The sequence below is a fragment of the Schistocerca americana genome, chromosome 2, assembly GCF_021461395.2.
Source record: "Schistocerca americana isolate TAMUIC-IGC-003095 chromosome 2, iqSchAmer2.1, whole genome shotgun sequence".
Taxonomy (NCBI): Eukaryota; Metazoa; Arthropoda; class Insecta; order Orthoptera; family Acrididae; genus Schistocerca; species Schistocerca americana.
In genome coordinates, this window is record NC_060120.1 from 686,516,237 (window position 1) to 686,531,910 (window position 15,674).

The 15,674-nt window shown below is 36.4% G+C and overlaps 1 protein-coding gene across 1 annotated transcript in view; it reads left to right on the forward strand.

Annotated features, from left to right (window-relative positions):
- Nucleotides 1-15,674, forward strand: part of LOC124596413 — a 100,777-nt gene that overhangs the window by 57,881 nt on the left and 27,222 nt on the right. The window contains exon 6 of the mRNA XM_047135543.1: nucleotides 2,340-2,470. Within this exon, the coding sequence (XP_046991499.1) occupies nucleotides 2,340-2,470 (131 nt within the window). The remainder of the gene's footprint in view (nucleotides 1-2,339; nucleotides 2,471-15,674) is intronic.

Genomic DNA, 15,674 nt, shown 5'->3' on the forward strand with positions numbered 1-15,674 from the left:
TGTATGCTTCTTTATTAAAACTGATAAGTTTCTGGCTTTGCAGCCATAGTCAAATATCACAAATACAGCAGTGACTTGTAAGCACATCATCAGCACAGTCATATACTGACTATACACCTTTGTATTGGTGCAGTAATTGTTAGATTTGATGATGGCTGCAAAACCAAAACCGGTATCAGTTTAATAAAGAAGCATGCGACCAAGATGTAGACTTTTATAATCTAATGTTATAGTGTGTAGTGTTCTGTGAGAAAAAACTATATACCATAGCTAATCTCATTTCAGTAAGTTGTCTTAGTATGGTTGCATGGTATTTTTAACTAGCTAAGATACCATCAGCAAATACACGTTTTTTTGTGTGTTCCAGTTTAATGTCTGCTTGAGATCTATTACTGCATTTTAGGTGTGAGAACTACAGTTATAACACATAATTAAGGAAACTGTAGGTTATAGAACTGTGTGTGTGTTGTTGTTTTTTTTTTCCCTTCAAGTAGTGATTCTAAAGTCGGTAGGGTAGGTCGGAGTGATTCACATTTATCGCCTGGCAATTTATGTCGCGTGCTGAGGTATGCAGTCACACCACTCTGTACGAAATAGAAGCTTCTAAGTTGATGCAATCGGCAAGTACCATGGGCAGGGGAGGAGGGGGAGGGGGAGGAGATGAAAAGCAAACAGATGGTAGTTGATCCTAGTATCATGACAAATTGAAAAGTTTAGAGTGTCATATTACAAGGATATCATTAGAGCTTGAACGAGCCATCAATATGACAGTCAAGTGCAGGATGGCACAAGGTGCCCAATATAAGCTCAGTTGAACTAATATTTAGGGCCATCTGTGAAGTCATGCAAGCACTGGCTTTTACATGGCTGTAGTATGATATAGGTAAAATACCTGCCTCTGGTGTAAAGTGCTGTGGGCAATTACATTTTAATTAGAGGAGCTTCCATCAAGTATTATGAATTGTGACAGTGAATAGATAAGCCACAGTACATCAGAGCACCAATTCAACAACTGAAGAGCAGTTACACAATGCAGCACTACTACTTTGTTAGAGGTTCTAGAGCTACTGCCTCACTTGGGTATCTATGCACTCTGCACATCGTAGAGTACTCTTCAGACAATTCATGAAAGTATTTGTGGATAGGGAGGGTGTTTACAGAGGATAAATGGGCCTCTGATATATCTGCCTTTTTCTCACACCAATGAATATTACAGAAACCTACTGCCTGACAATGTATCCCATACCGTGCTCGTGACTTGTGCCTTCCCATTTGCCACGTTCTCTCAGTTTGTGTCAGAAATGTTTGAGGAAGAATCCACAGTCATTTGAGGGCTTCCATCGTATCCACCTTCCCCTGCCCTCCTCTCCTCCCATTGGAGACAACACAGTGTCGTGTGGAGGCTCCTAAGGAAAGCTAGCCCATGTGTGCTGGTAACAAAGACTTCACAATAAATGCACCAAGGAAATATAATATGCTTTTAGCAGTGGTGGAGCCTGAAGATGACAGTAATGTGCCGCTGAAACTAGTCCTGTGAGACAATAAAGCCATTGTCAAGATACAGCAGTGGTGGTACTTTTTCTCATACATGATCCCATTTGAGTTCCCGAAGCATCTCCGTAACACTGGTATGTTGTTCAAACCTACTGATAACAAATCTAGCAGCTCACCTCTGAATTGCTTCAATGTCTTCCTTTAATCTGCCCTGATGTGGATTCCAAACACTCAATCAGTACTCAAGGATAGGTCAGACTAGCATCCTGTATGTGGTCTCCTTTACAGGTGAACGCTACTTTCCCAAAACTCTCACAATAAACTGTACATCTTCTCTGCCATAATTTCTTACATGCTTGTTCCGTTTCATATTGCTTTGTAGTATTACACCCAGATATTTAAAGAACGTGACTGTTTGAAGCAAGACACTACTAATGCTCTGGCCGAACATTATGAGTTTGTTTTTCTTGTTCATCCATGTTAACTTACATTTTTCTAAATTTAGAACCAGCTTTCATTCATCATACCAACTAGAAATTTTGTCTAAGTAGTCTTGTAATATCCTACAGTTACTAAACTTTGACATCTTCCTGAACACTACAGTGTCATCAACAGACAACTGGAGCTCTCTGCCCACCCAGTTCACCAGATCATTTATGTATAGAAAATATAATAGTGCTCCTACTACATTTTTAATTCTTTGCTACAGAGCTTTTCATTAATGTTACCCTGTCAAGGAAAATATTGGAATATTTCAGAAGATATATAATGTAAAACATAAAATTACTGTTGATATTGGTAAAAATTTTAAAAATGTTCCTAATGACACTGACCTGGTGTTACAGGTAACCGATGAACTGGCTTACGTTACGAGTATGGTTCGTAAGGATGTGCTTAGGACTGACCGACATCACAAATTTTATGCTGGTAGTGATGATAATCAGAATATTGCCTCATTATTTAATATACTAACAACGTAAGCATTACTGTGAAAATTATATAATTTGCTAAGTTCTAAGTTGTCATATTGGTTTATGTACAACAAAATAATGTTTACCATATACTAATATGCTTGAATTTTTTAATGTGTTGCTAATGTGCTTCTCACAAAATATAACAATGTCAGTTTTTTCTCCAACTAATAATACAGGGTGTCCCACTCAAACCTCCCTGATTTCAAGGACCCAGGAGAGAAAAATGACAGTAGATAAGACAATGAAAAATACACCTCATTGTAGAGCATCTCAAAGAATTTATATTCCCACGTCAGAAGTACCATGTATCGTCGTCAGACTACAGAATGGTCTCATGAAGTGAAAATGGTGACTCCACAGCAGCGCGCGCATCCAGTAGTGTGGTTTGCAGAAACAAAATCGTCGATTACTGTGCAAAGAAATTATCGCCGTGTGTGAATGTGATCCACTTGATGTGAAAACAATTAAGGAATGGTATAGGAAGTTTCTGGCAACAGGAAGTGTTCTGAAATATTCTGGCGGTGCACGTTATGGAGTTTCAGAAGAGACAGTGGAGGACATCAGACAAACGTTTCTCAGAAGCCCACGTAAGTCAATTCGTCAAGCATCTAGGCAACTTGATGTACCTCGATCAACATTGCATCAGGTAGTTCACCAGCATCTTCATATGTGTGCTTACAAAGTGCAAATTCTACAACATTTGATGCCAAACGACAAACCACACCAACAACAATTTGCTGTGGATATGCTGCAGCATATTGATATGGATGCCTGGAAAGATGTTTATTCTCAGATGAGGCAACCTTTCATCTATCAGGAAGGGTTAGTAGGCATAATGTTTGGATTTGGGGTTCGCCAAATCTGCACATTGTCATTAAAGATGTTCGTGATAGCCCTTAAACTAAACATCTGGTGCGGGTAATGCATGACAATTGCTGGACCGTTCTTCTTTGCAAAACAAACAGTGAATGGATCAGTGTATCTGGACATGTTGGAGCAGTTTGTGTACCCTCAGATACAAGACTTGCAACCCAACATCATTTTACGACAAGTTGGAGCTACGCCGCAATGGTCAACGGCTGTTCACAAGTTACTGGGTAGGAAATTTGCCAATAGTTGGATTGGACATGGATGACCCATTGCCTGGCCATCGCGTTCACCTGACATTACGCCGCTTGATTTGTTCATGTGGGGATTCATGAAGGACTGCATGTATGCGACCAAAGTGGACAATATTCCTACATTGCGACATCATATCACTAATGCAATTGCAACAATAACAGAGGAAATGTTACAAAGAACTTGGCAAGATATTGAATATAGACTCGATATTCTTTGTGCTACAAATGGTTCACATGTAGAGGTATAATGATGATAAATAAATAAATTCTTTGAGATGCTCTACAGTGTGGTGCATTTTTCATTGTCGTGTCTACTGTGTCTTTGAAATCAGGGGCTTTTGAATGGGACACCTTGTACTATGAAGATACTGCATGTTTTTAATTTCCCAAGGAGCTAAAAACATGTGATTTGTAAATTTTTCTCCCACTGTTCATTTCAGTAGACTAAATTTCATCTTTTGCTGTCTGTCTGTAATAATATCAGCAAAAGATTATTATCTGGATTAGAAACAATATTACTCTATTTTTGGTTATGAATTTAAAGAGCATATTGGATGAAGCCAAAAAAAGCCATTTGACTCTCTTCAGTGTGATTTTGACAGTATCCTCCTTCATTATCATCCAGTTATCTCTGAATGTAAAGAAACCAGACTGATACAGTATGGTTAAAATATTGTCACTTTTAAATATTCAACACCACTCAATTTTCTTACAATTCCATAAATATTATTAATATTAATATTAATTAATATTTTGTGGTTCAATGGTCAAATGCAAGACTTTCAATTGGATTCTGCTTTGGCCATGATGTGTCCCTAATCTACTCCAGTTATCCATCTGGAGAAAAAGGGAACGTACAATTTACTGTGGAATCTGAATCAAGTCATTCCTGGTGACTCCTCACACAATTGAGAGTTGAAGGTTAGATTAAAGGCAGACTGCAAATTTCCGTAGCCTGGGCAGGGTTTGGTCTGATGATATCCTGGTTTCTGGTCAAGTGCTTTACCACTAGACCACCATGCCTGACAACTATGTGAATTATTCAGCATTAAAGAGAGGGAAAATTTTATAATGAAAAGGCAGTAAGGAACTTCATATGTCCTGAACATCCGGGAAAGGTCATAAGTACAATAAGTGGGTAAACATTTTAAATTAATGAACTGCACTCAACCTTTGTATGAAATGTCTAGCCAACTGACAAAACCTGTCAGAATTTTACAAAATTCTCTCCAGAGAGCTCTTCTACAGTAATTGTTTTGATGTAGATCCTTTTATTTGAATACATAACATAAATGTGTGCTTTATGTAGATACTTTTGTCTGATATAGGCACAGACTGATTTGTTTTAGGAGAGAAGGTGCACACAATATATTAATGTTCAGAATGTTTATTTCTACTTTCACATGTCCAGGAGAACCAAAGTTGTCTAGTCTGTCACACATATAAAGTTGAGTTACTTGCTATTCCTTGTTGTGTATATTTTGATCACTATAAAGGATTTCCTCTCTGTTTAGTGCTCGTATAAACCCAGAAAAAAATATTTACATATTGAGATTCTGTAACTCATATGGAGCATTCTTTCATTTAAGGGGAGACGGAACAATCCATCTCCTCTATGTTAATTTTAGCAAATAGAAGGAACATTTTTTCTAAAACCATTAAACATATTGCTCTGAAATTTGGACTACATGTTCAGTGAATATTTCTCTACAAAGTTATAATGACATGTTAAGAAATATTTATTGGTTTTTGATTTACAATTTTTTCAAACAGATGCTTATTTTTTTCTCTAAAATTTTGCACTTTTTCTTCTATATCTCTTGAATTGTACAATATTTTTTACAATTTGTTATAAAAATGAAGGAAAAGTAATAAACAATATTGTGTATAAATTTCTTTGATATTCTGTTAGCAGTTTTTGAGAAAATGTTCCTCAAAGATGAAAATTTTAAAGTTACGGGAAATGGCTTCCAAAGTTTTTTAAGGGGGGATAGGACGTCAAGCGGGCCGACTTGGAGCACGAGAGCCACCACAGGACATTTTATTTTCTACTGTCTATACTTTTACAAATAAATTCAGAAAACTTTGTCAGCATGACAAGGAAGGAGTCAGGATTCACACTCATAGCAGTGGAAGTGCAAAAACATAACAAAACAGATTTTTTTTAGATATGAAATTTCATCATTTTTTCACTTACTGTTGGCTGCATTTGTTGCTATAGGTACATTTTTCTTCACAAGTAAGAGAGATTCTTTGATGAATTTTGCACAGCGTACAAACCATACTTACAGGTGTCTGAAACTCCAGAATTTCCCAAGTCTATTAAAAACTGTGGTAAAAATTGAGATAATTAACTACAAAATTAGATTTTTTTCTAAACATAAAGTTCAAAACGTAACAGCTCATTCATTTTTTCATAAATTAAATAGGTTCTAGAGTTTGACACCTATAAGTATGGTTTGTATGCTGTGCAAAATTCATCGAACAGTCTCTCTTACTTATGAAGAAAAGTGTACCTATAGTAACAAATGCAGCCAATAGTAAGTGAAAAAATGATGAAATTTCACATGTAAAAAAAAAAAAAAATGTTATGTTTTTGAACTTCCGCTGCTACGGGTGTGAATCCTGAATCTTTCCTGGTCATGCTGACAAAGTTTTATGAATTTACTTGTAAAAGTATATACAGTGGAAATTAAAATGTCCTGTGGTGCCTCTCCTGCTCCAAGTTGGCCCATTTGACGTCCTACCCCCCTTAATACATTTCTGCCCCATATGATGGATTATCAGCATCCTCTTCTTTCTCCAGCATTAGTTTCCTTTTCACTGGTCTTTTCTTTCCTTTTGCTGCATGTTGTAGGCTTTTGTCTCTTCTTCCTGCACCTCTTAGTCTTTCTTCATCAATTAGGCACATTGTGGAAATGGTGTTGTGTCCTGGTTGTAAGCCTAAACGTTTCAGCACATCACATTTGATAATGTTTCCTTCATTGCATGTTGCCACTGCATCATACACTCCAAAATGCAATGTTTTTATCTGTACAAACACTCTTTTGGGAATCCTAATCCAAATTAAATTATTTACACTTTCATTTGGATTTTGTATTTTCCCATGTAAACACTTTTTCAATAAACTTGGCTGTGATAAATCTCTGAATATGGGCTTAATTCCATCAATTACAGCATTTGGCAAACTGTTTTTATGGGCATATTCCTTTCCTGATTGGTACTTAAACCATGAGACATCACCTGTGGGGCACAGTGCATATTTTATGTGCTCATTTGTTGATGTAGTATGAAAAAATAATGCACATACTGCTCTCCTCATATGCTCAATGCTTCTTGTATTTTGCCTAATTGCACACCCACAATACCTCTGCAATCTACCAATTGCTTCATCTGTCAATCTTTCTCTTCTTCCAGGGGTCTTACCATCACTAAGCTTCTGGGATCCTAATGTCAGCTTTAGTTTGCGCAAGCAAGCCCCCATGCGCTTCTGCACATGTCCAATGCACTCCTGTTTTTTAATGTGAATATGATTGCCATACGGTTTGAATTCCTCTACAGCTTTATATCCCTTAGAATCACCATCTGTTAGATAGTATATCATGCATTATACCACTCTTGTGATCTGGAAAAAATTGATTTCACTCCCTCTACTTCCATTGCTCCACTCGTGCTGTGAAAATTTGTTTCACAACTTTCACTGTTTTCGTCTTTGGTATTGACCATACATCTGCAATATTTTTAGAGAACAGCAACATCAATTACTTTGTAACTCTCTCCACTGGTAGCTGTCACAACTCCATTTAGAGATTTATGACCTCTATGTTGCTGTGATCCATCTAAAGCAACATTTAAATCTCTACAATTCTCATTATCTGTCACAGCTTCTTCAACTGCTTTCTTCATTGCTGCTTGAGCAATATCTTCAGCAGAAGATCCCTCCAATTCATTATAAAATCCAAATTTGGTTGGTGGTTTTGGCAAGTTCATAATTCCACATAACATTGTCCCTGCAGCATTGCCCTTACCAATGCAACACAGGCCAATACACTAGCCTAACATTTATATCATACACCTTCTTTCCACTATTACCACTACAAGGAATACTGTTAGAATTAGAAAACGAAATTTCTGCAGCACATTTGTTACACTTCAGTAACATTTTACGTGCCAAACCAATGTGTAAAGTTATTTTCAATTCCAGTCCTCTTTTTTTGCAAACTTGGCATAATACATCATGTTTCAAAATATTAGAGAGCAAGGAAATGTTAATTATTTCATTCACATCATTACTGTCACTTTCATAGTTTTCAAATTTTTCTCTGCTGTCACAAAGTTTCTTGCTGGGAGAAATTCTATCACATTCATTTGGAGTAGTCGGTGAAGCAGTCTGAGCAGCATCTCCCTTCGAAACAACAAAAGATTTCTTCTTCCACTCATTGTGCCTTTTCTTAAACACTCGATTGCTGAAACAGGGCATACTGATATCCACAAACCAAATACATAAAACAGGTACGAGCAAAATTCGTCAAATGCGCAAATTGAACAGCTAAACAACACAAAACAAACTCCACAAGTCAACACCCATGGTATGGCGTTTATGTTTATTGGTATGAACAGTCACTTGTCACAGAGATAAAGCCATACAACATAGGAAAACAAAACACTGTCTAATTCCGCAAAGATACCCTGCTTGCAGCCAGTGAGTGGTGCTGTCAGAGGTCACACACCAAGTCACTACAACCACTACAGTGCGTCAACTTTGCACTGATAAAAAACACACTTAGGATTCAGTTAGAAGGGTGAAACTTGATTTGTTTTATTCAAAAAACTCCAAATAATTTTATAATGAAAAAATGTTAATCTTGTCATTTTCATCGTTCCATCTCCCCTTAACATAAAAAAATTGTCGTTATAACTTTATTTACACCTTCATACCTAGAGCAGCATCTGCTTTTAGATCTTACCTTATTCAGTTCCTATTTTAGTTCTTTGTGTTCTGACCCATTTTACTTCACCTGTTTCTGATAAGTGTATATGAATAAGATACTGGAAAATCTTTTGTGAAATACAAACAGTGGAAGGAGTTAAGAGAACCACTTTCCATATAATTGAGGCATTAATTGACAAGAGATTGAGATTATCAGTAATCGTTGGGCAGTGATCTTCCTTAGAGTTAACAGACAACAAATGACATGAAATCTTGAAATTATTACGTCATGAATGGTGAGCACCATGTGGTTCCCAAGTTGTGCAGCGACAGTAACCAGTCGGAAAATCACTTTTGCAAAAGTGAATAAATAAAACATGATTTTGCGACTGGTTGCTGCATATTTGGTAATCCCTCTCTTCCCCTCCCACCTTCCTTGTTCCTCTTCCTCACTCAACCCTACTTAACCTCTGACAGCAGTTGAACTGTGCATGTAATGTACAAGGTGTGATCAGAAATTAATGGGAATTTTTGTTTTTTGTAAAGATTCTTTATTTATTCATCATCATTGTCAACATTTGTGCCAAACTTTTTCCAATCTTGGAAGCACTGTTCTTCATGGTGTACAGTTAATCCAGTGATTCTGTTTTTATCTCATCAGTGGTGGCGAAATGACGTACTTTCATTGTTCTCTTCAGCCTTAGGAACAGAAAGTCATCGCAGTGGGCCATGTCCTGTGAATGTTGTGACTGACGTAACATAATGGTCTTGTCTTTTGCCAAAAAACAATGAAGCAGCATTGAGGTGTGAGCAGGACCATTGTCATGATAAATTTCCACATGTGGTTTCACCACAATTCTGGTTGTTTTCTTCGGACTGCTTTGTGCAAATGGTGCATAACTTTCAGGTAGTATTTCTTATTGACTATGTCAGTATAATGCAGGACTCATGATGCACTATCTCATTGTAATTGAAGAAACCAGTGAGAACAACCTTCATATGTGATTGAATTTGTTCAATTTTTTTTTTTGGTCTTGGCTCTTCAGGCAGTTTCTGTTGGGACGACTGGGCCTTGGTTTTGATGTCGGATCTGTTTACACATTTTGTCACCTGTTAAAACCTTTCTTAGAAGTTCTGGATCATTGTTGGCTTCATTCAGCAATTTCTGAGTGATGTCTATGTGACATTGTTTTTGGTCAAAAATCAACAATTTTGGAACAAACTTCGCTGCTACACATTTCTTGCCCAAAACACCCAAAAAAAAAAAAAAAAAAAAAAAATGCTTGGCATAAGCCAAAGTATATGCCAACATCAGCAACCTCTCTGGTGGTCGATTTGGTGAATTCCCAGAACCATTTTCTTTACCACTTCCACAATGCCAGCAGTAATTGATGTGCTAGGGCATCCAGGTTAGTCATTGTCTTCAGTGACTTCGTGACCCTCTTTGAAACTTTATACCTCTCATAAACCCTTTTGTTACTCATAGTAGATTGGCCAAAAATCATAGTCAACATTTCAAATGTTGTGCTGCTCTTTATATGTCATTTTTCAAACAAAATTTGATGCAGATTCTTTGATCCACCTTTTTCAAAAGTAAAAATTCGCTGAACACTTGAAAACAGGTATAACCTTTCCAACCGTCAACAGTAAACTAGATATTCAAAGCAGCTGAAAATACATATATACATCAGGAACAAGTGCATCAACAAGATTTTTAAAAAATTTGAAAATTGGATTTATGAACCCTGTGAAATTAAAAAAATCCCATTACTTTTTGATCACACCTTGTATATGTGTGTTCATCTCCATGCATTTTTTAGTCTGTTAGTTCTGAGGAAGAATGTTTCCCAACACCTTAATGATGATCTCTGTCTTCTTTATGTGCCGTCATTGGGTTGCTGAGTAGTTAACTTTACTCCTTCAGTTATTTATATTGCACTTGTGACTTTCCAATATTCTGCAACAGGTCAGTCATATTAATAATTTAGGAAGTTATTATATGCTACCTCCTTTGTTTTAACACTCATTAATGAGCATATATTTGTTACTAATATTTAAACTGGTATCTGCCAGCATAATGTTCACAGCTCAAATGTATAACAGCTAAAAGAATTTAAAGAGGAAGAATTCATCAATACAGAGTTATTCACAGTTGTTGATTATAATAGTTGCTAGTGGACTCTACACTAAAAACTAAACTGAAGGTGTCATTACAACTTATTGCTGGAAACCTCTATGAAATATGGTAATGTTGTTGGTACTGTGTTTACTAATACAGCATATTGCTGCAGTGCACTGTCGTAGACTGTAAGCACTCAGTCATTTAGATGCTATGGTTAACGTAAAACAATGGAGTATAAAAATGATAAATTGACCAATATGGTTTTTATTTATGGTCAAGAACATCAGAATTCTGCTGCTGCTGCTCATGTGTGTGCCACATGTTTTCCTGACTGAAAATTTGTCACTAGCTTGTCATTTGAAAGAGACAGGTGACTTTACATCTGTGATCATCAATGCTCATAAGTTGCAATGTTGCAGGACAGTTTCAGTGGCTGGCACAGTTCCGTATTCTATGGGATGCTCACCAAGTGCAAATACTCTGATATTAGCTGCACACCAACTGTCACGGTGGTTTGTGTGGAGTACAGTATGTGAACAATTACTGTATCCCTTCCATGTACAGCCTCTGCAGAAACTGAAGCCAGATCTTAATTTTCAATGTCGTAGAGCATTATGAACCAACAAGCCACAGCTCAACAATTCCTCAGTAGAGTACAGGCAATAGACAAAGAAACATTTACCATAAGTGGAATTTTCAGTCAATGCAATTGCCGTATTTAGGCTGGCAAAACTCCACACTTCATCTTAAAGGTTGCCTACATGGACCATTTGAGCTGCCAGGATGTCAGACTGTTCTTCCTGATTTGCTAGAGGATTTACTCCTGGCAATATGAAAGAATATGTGGCTGCTTAATGACAGTGCCACAGCACATCATATGGCTCGCTACTTGAATGGATATTGCCCTGGGAGGTGGACTGGATGTAATGGAGCCATTTTATGCCAAGCCTAATCTCCTGATCTCACACCGTGTAACTTCTGATTATGGAGCCAAATGAAAGACCACGTGTATTCCCAGTGACATAACCCAAGAAAGAATGTGGTAGTAGCTGTTGCAAATATGATCCAGGGTATCTGCAGATTTTCGAACACATGCAACTGTCACAGTTTAGAAGGACAGAGCTATGTTCTGAATGCAATGGTGGACACTTTGAACATCTCCTGTAGATGCTTTGAACATCATATAAATGTGAAAAGTAATCTATATTCAGTATGAAGAATAGAATATCTTTATAACTGCCTCCTTCTGTTTATAAGTGTTCATAGCAGTAAGTTGTAATGACACTGCTAGTTTATGTTTAGCATAGATTCCATTATTATTCTTTGTGGTCAGAAATTAAGGATAACCCTGTTTTAACATATTTGTTTCTTTGGTTAGATTTCTGTGCTAAAGTGGCTTGAATTACATGAAGTTCTCTGCTTTGAAATAGTCAGAATTTTATTTTTAACTGTCACTAGATTGAGTTTTAGTAGTGTTACACTCGAGTCATGTCCACAAAGGAAATCGAAGTGTTAGCAAAAGGTTTCAGATTTGTTCCTCATCATAAACCTTCCACTAAGCAGTTAGATGTATTAGAAGTTGATATAGAACACAATATAAATAACGACATTGCAACCAGACACATAGCAAGGCTTGAAACACAAAAATGGTTAGAGTGTAACACTACTAAAACTCAATCTAGTGACCACAACACACTGAATAACCTAAAGAAGAAAATCACCCCAAACAAAACAATTACTACAAGAGCAAATAAAAGTAATACCTTGGTCCTCCTGGACAAAAGTAAATATGTTGTAAAAGTGATACTACTACTCACACCCAATATCTACTGTGTCCTTAACAAAGACCATACAAAAACCTTTAATGAAGAAATTAAAAACTTAACCAAGTCCTGCAAAAGTATAATACACGATTATGAAGCTAAATATTTGATCAACATGAATCCAATAGCTCCTAAACTGTCTGGACTCCCTAAACTACACAAAAAAAGATCATCCTCTAAGATCACTTGTCTCAACCTACACTGCACCAAACTACAAAACTGCCAAAGAATTACATTCCTGTATCAAAACCAAAACAAATTTCAAATCTAAGTTTGGAATTGTAAACTCAGTGGACCTTGTCAACAAAATTAAAGACCTTCCAATACCAAATAGTGCAAAATTAGTATCCTTTGACATAAGCAGCTTATTTATAAACATACGTACACAAGAATGCCTTGATATTTTGACAGAACTATTATAGAGAGTAGGTGTCAAGCCAGTACAAGTAGAAGACATAAATTTTGCCACCTAAACATGTCTGAAACAAAATTATTTCTAATTTGAAGGTACCCTTTACAAACAGCTACAAGGATTGGCAATGGGGTCCCCTCTTAGTCCCCTCTTAGCTGTAATATTCATGGACAATTTCAGAAAACAGTTCCTAGAAAATGAACCCCTCAGTAATAATATTAAATACTGGTACAGATATGTAGGTGATGTACTGTGTATGTGGGCAGACAACTGAACACACTCCTAGAACATCTAAATTCACAACACAAAAATATACAGTTCACCATGGAGATAGGTGAAAAATCAATTAACTTTTTAGACCTTAACGTAGATATCACCAAAAATACACATACTTTCCAAATTTGCAGAAAATCCACAACAACAGACATGCCCCTCATGTTAACAACACTCAGTAATACACAAACATGCAGCCTTCCATTCCATGGTACATCGCCTCACATCCATACCAATGCCAAAATAGAATTTCCAAACAGAAGTAGACACCACTAAATATATTGAATATAACAATGGCTACGACCCTGAATTAGTTGACAAAATCCTGCACAAGAAACAAAGAAGAAACATCTTGCCCTACATTGATGCCTCCTCTGCAATAAAAACCACACCAAAAACCAACTGGTGTACTATTCCATATCTAGGTAAGCTATCAGACAAACTAGCCAAAACACTGAAATCCCAAAACTATAAAACATCATTTTATGTACAAGGCACTACAGTTAATCTCCTATTCAACAGCAAGGACAAAACAGATAAACTAAGCTACAGTGGGGTCTACAAAATAACCTGCACAGACTGCAATAAACTGTACATTAGTCAAACAGGCCAGGCCATATCAACAAGGATGACTGAACGTTAACACAGCTGGAGGGAGATTACATAAATCAGACTCCACCTTTGCTGAACATGTGCCCAAAGGAGGACACAAATATCTAACACACACAGAAGTGCTACATATAGCCAACAAAGGCAGAAAACTCAGCCTACTAGAACCACTTGAAATTAATAAACATTTAGCCCTAAATCCCCAGCTGGTTCTAAATGACCAATTGCGACTGAGCACATCACTCTTAAACTTTACACAATACAGTAAACCTGCTACTAACCACAAAGTGTCCCAATAGTAAACAAATTCACACCCCTAAATAATGTAATATCCCTTATGTGTTTACATTCCTAACTGTAACTATGTAATATTTGGTATTTATTAATGCACAATTTTTCTAATAACAAAATGTAACCCCCAAAGAAAACATCCCTGTTGTACAACCAACAATTAGTGTCCAGTGCAACTGTTCACAACAAATACCAAAAAATTGTAATTCAGTAATTAAGTGTATTTTAAATAATTCTAATTGTTGTCATACATTGTACTGACAAACTATAAAATGTGATTTATTATGTTAAAGAACAGTTTTACAGAACAAAAAGTCAGAAGACCCATTTGACAATTCCAAAGACAATACCACAACTAAAGATCGTATGTAAGTGCATTGTACCTTAGTCCAGAATGTTTGGTTCTTAAGAACACAATCTCCATGTAAACAATAGCCAGTAGTTATCTGAAGATAAAATCGGTAGAACAAAAAACCACCTAAGTGTTATTCAACCCTCAATATGGAATTGTTCTATCAAGAAGTGATGGAAGAATCCATAAATAATACATTCTGACACTTTGTAAGGAGAATGTCTGTAGGCAAATCTGTATAAGACCAGTTTTTCTTTTAAAACTTATACACTTGCGAGACTGTAGTGCTACCAAAGCAGGAAACTACAAAATTCATTGAAAACTTCATCACATGAACGTTTTATTAATTATTTTCTGTGCAAGCTTGTTGTACAGTGTACTGACCTAGTGAAAACACTAGCTAGAAAACCCTTATAAGCCTACTCCTTCCTGCCTTTTTGTTGGAGAAAAATTTGTTTTCTGCGTGTCACCATGTCGTATGATATACAAAACAAAAATGTGCTCATCCATTTAGAGGCCTTGTCTGCTAACTGTTCACCAGCTCACCTATGGCTGCATGTACACACCATAAAATATATGGCCCAGCCACCATGCATATAAATAAAGACAGAAATCACTTTCAGTGCTTTATATGTTAATTACCTGATTTGATCTTCAAGCATATACTAATATCTTCTCTGTGTAGCTTATGAAAAAACTCCCATAATTTGGTACATGTTTTATGTTACATGGATAGAAGAGTGGCAAACAATGACTTTTTCCTCATAAGCTCATTCACAATTAAAAGAAATTGTCATCCTGCTTCCTGTATTTTTTCTTATCTGCCCACCTGAGATATTTCATAACAAAGCCCACAATGACATAACCCATAAGAAGCAGACACACAAAAATATAGTTAGACATTAAAAACAACAGATTTGTGAAAAGCTGAGTTTCAATATCTCAGTTTTTACTTCTGATGGTGTGGACACACTTGTACAGCAGCCTCATTTTACTTGAAAAATAAAACAAAACATTATCTTTTCAGATGGGGAAATTGGGAATTTATGTCAAATATGATGTTTCTTTCATAAAATAGTGACTCACAAAAACATAGTGCAAAACATATAATTGAGAATTGTGCAAATGTTTTCAAATTCTCAAGGGCGTTTTTTTTGTTTCTTTTTTCCCCATACTGAAGAACTGACACTAAGCTGAACTCTGATGTTAAAAATAACATCAAATTAATTTAGTGGGGCAATTTCTTTGGCTATGTTAATTGATCTACCTGACT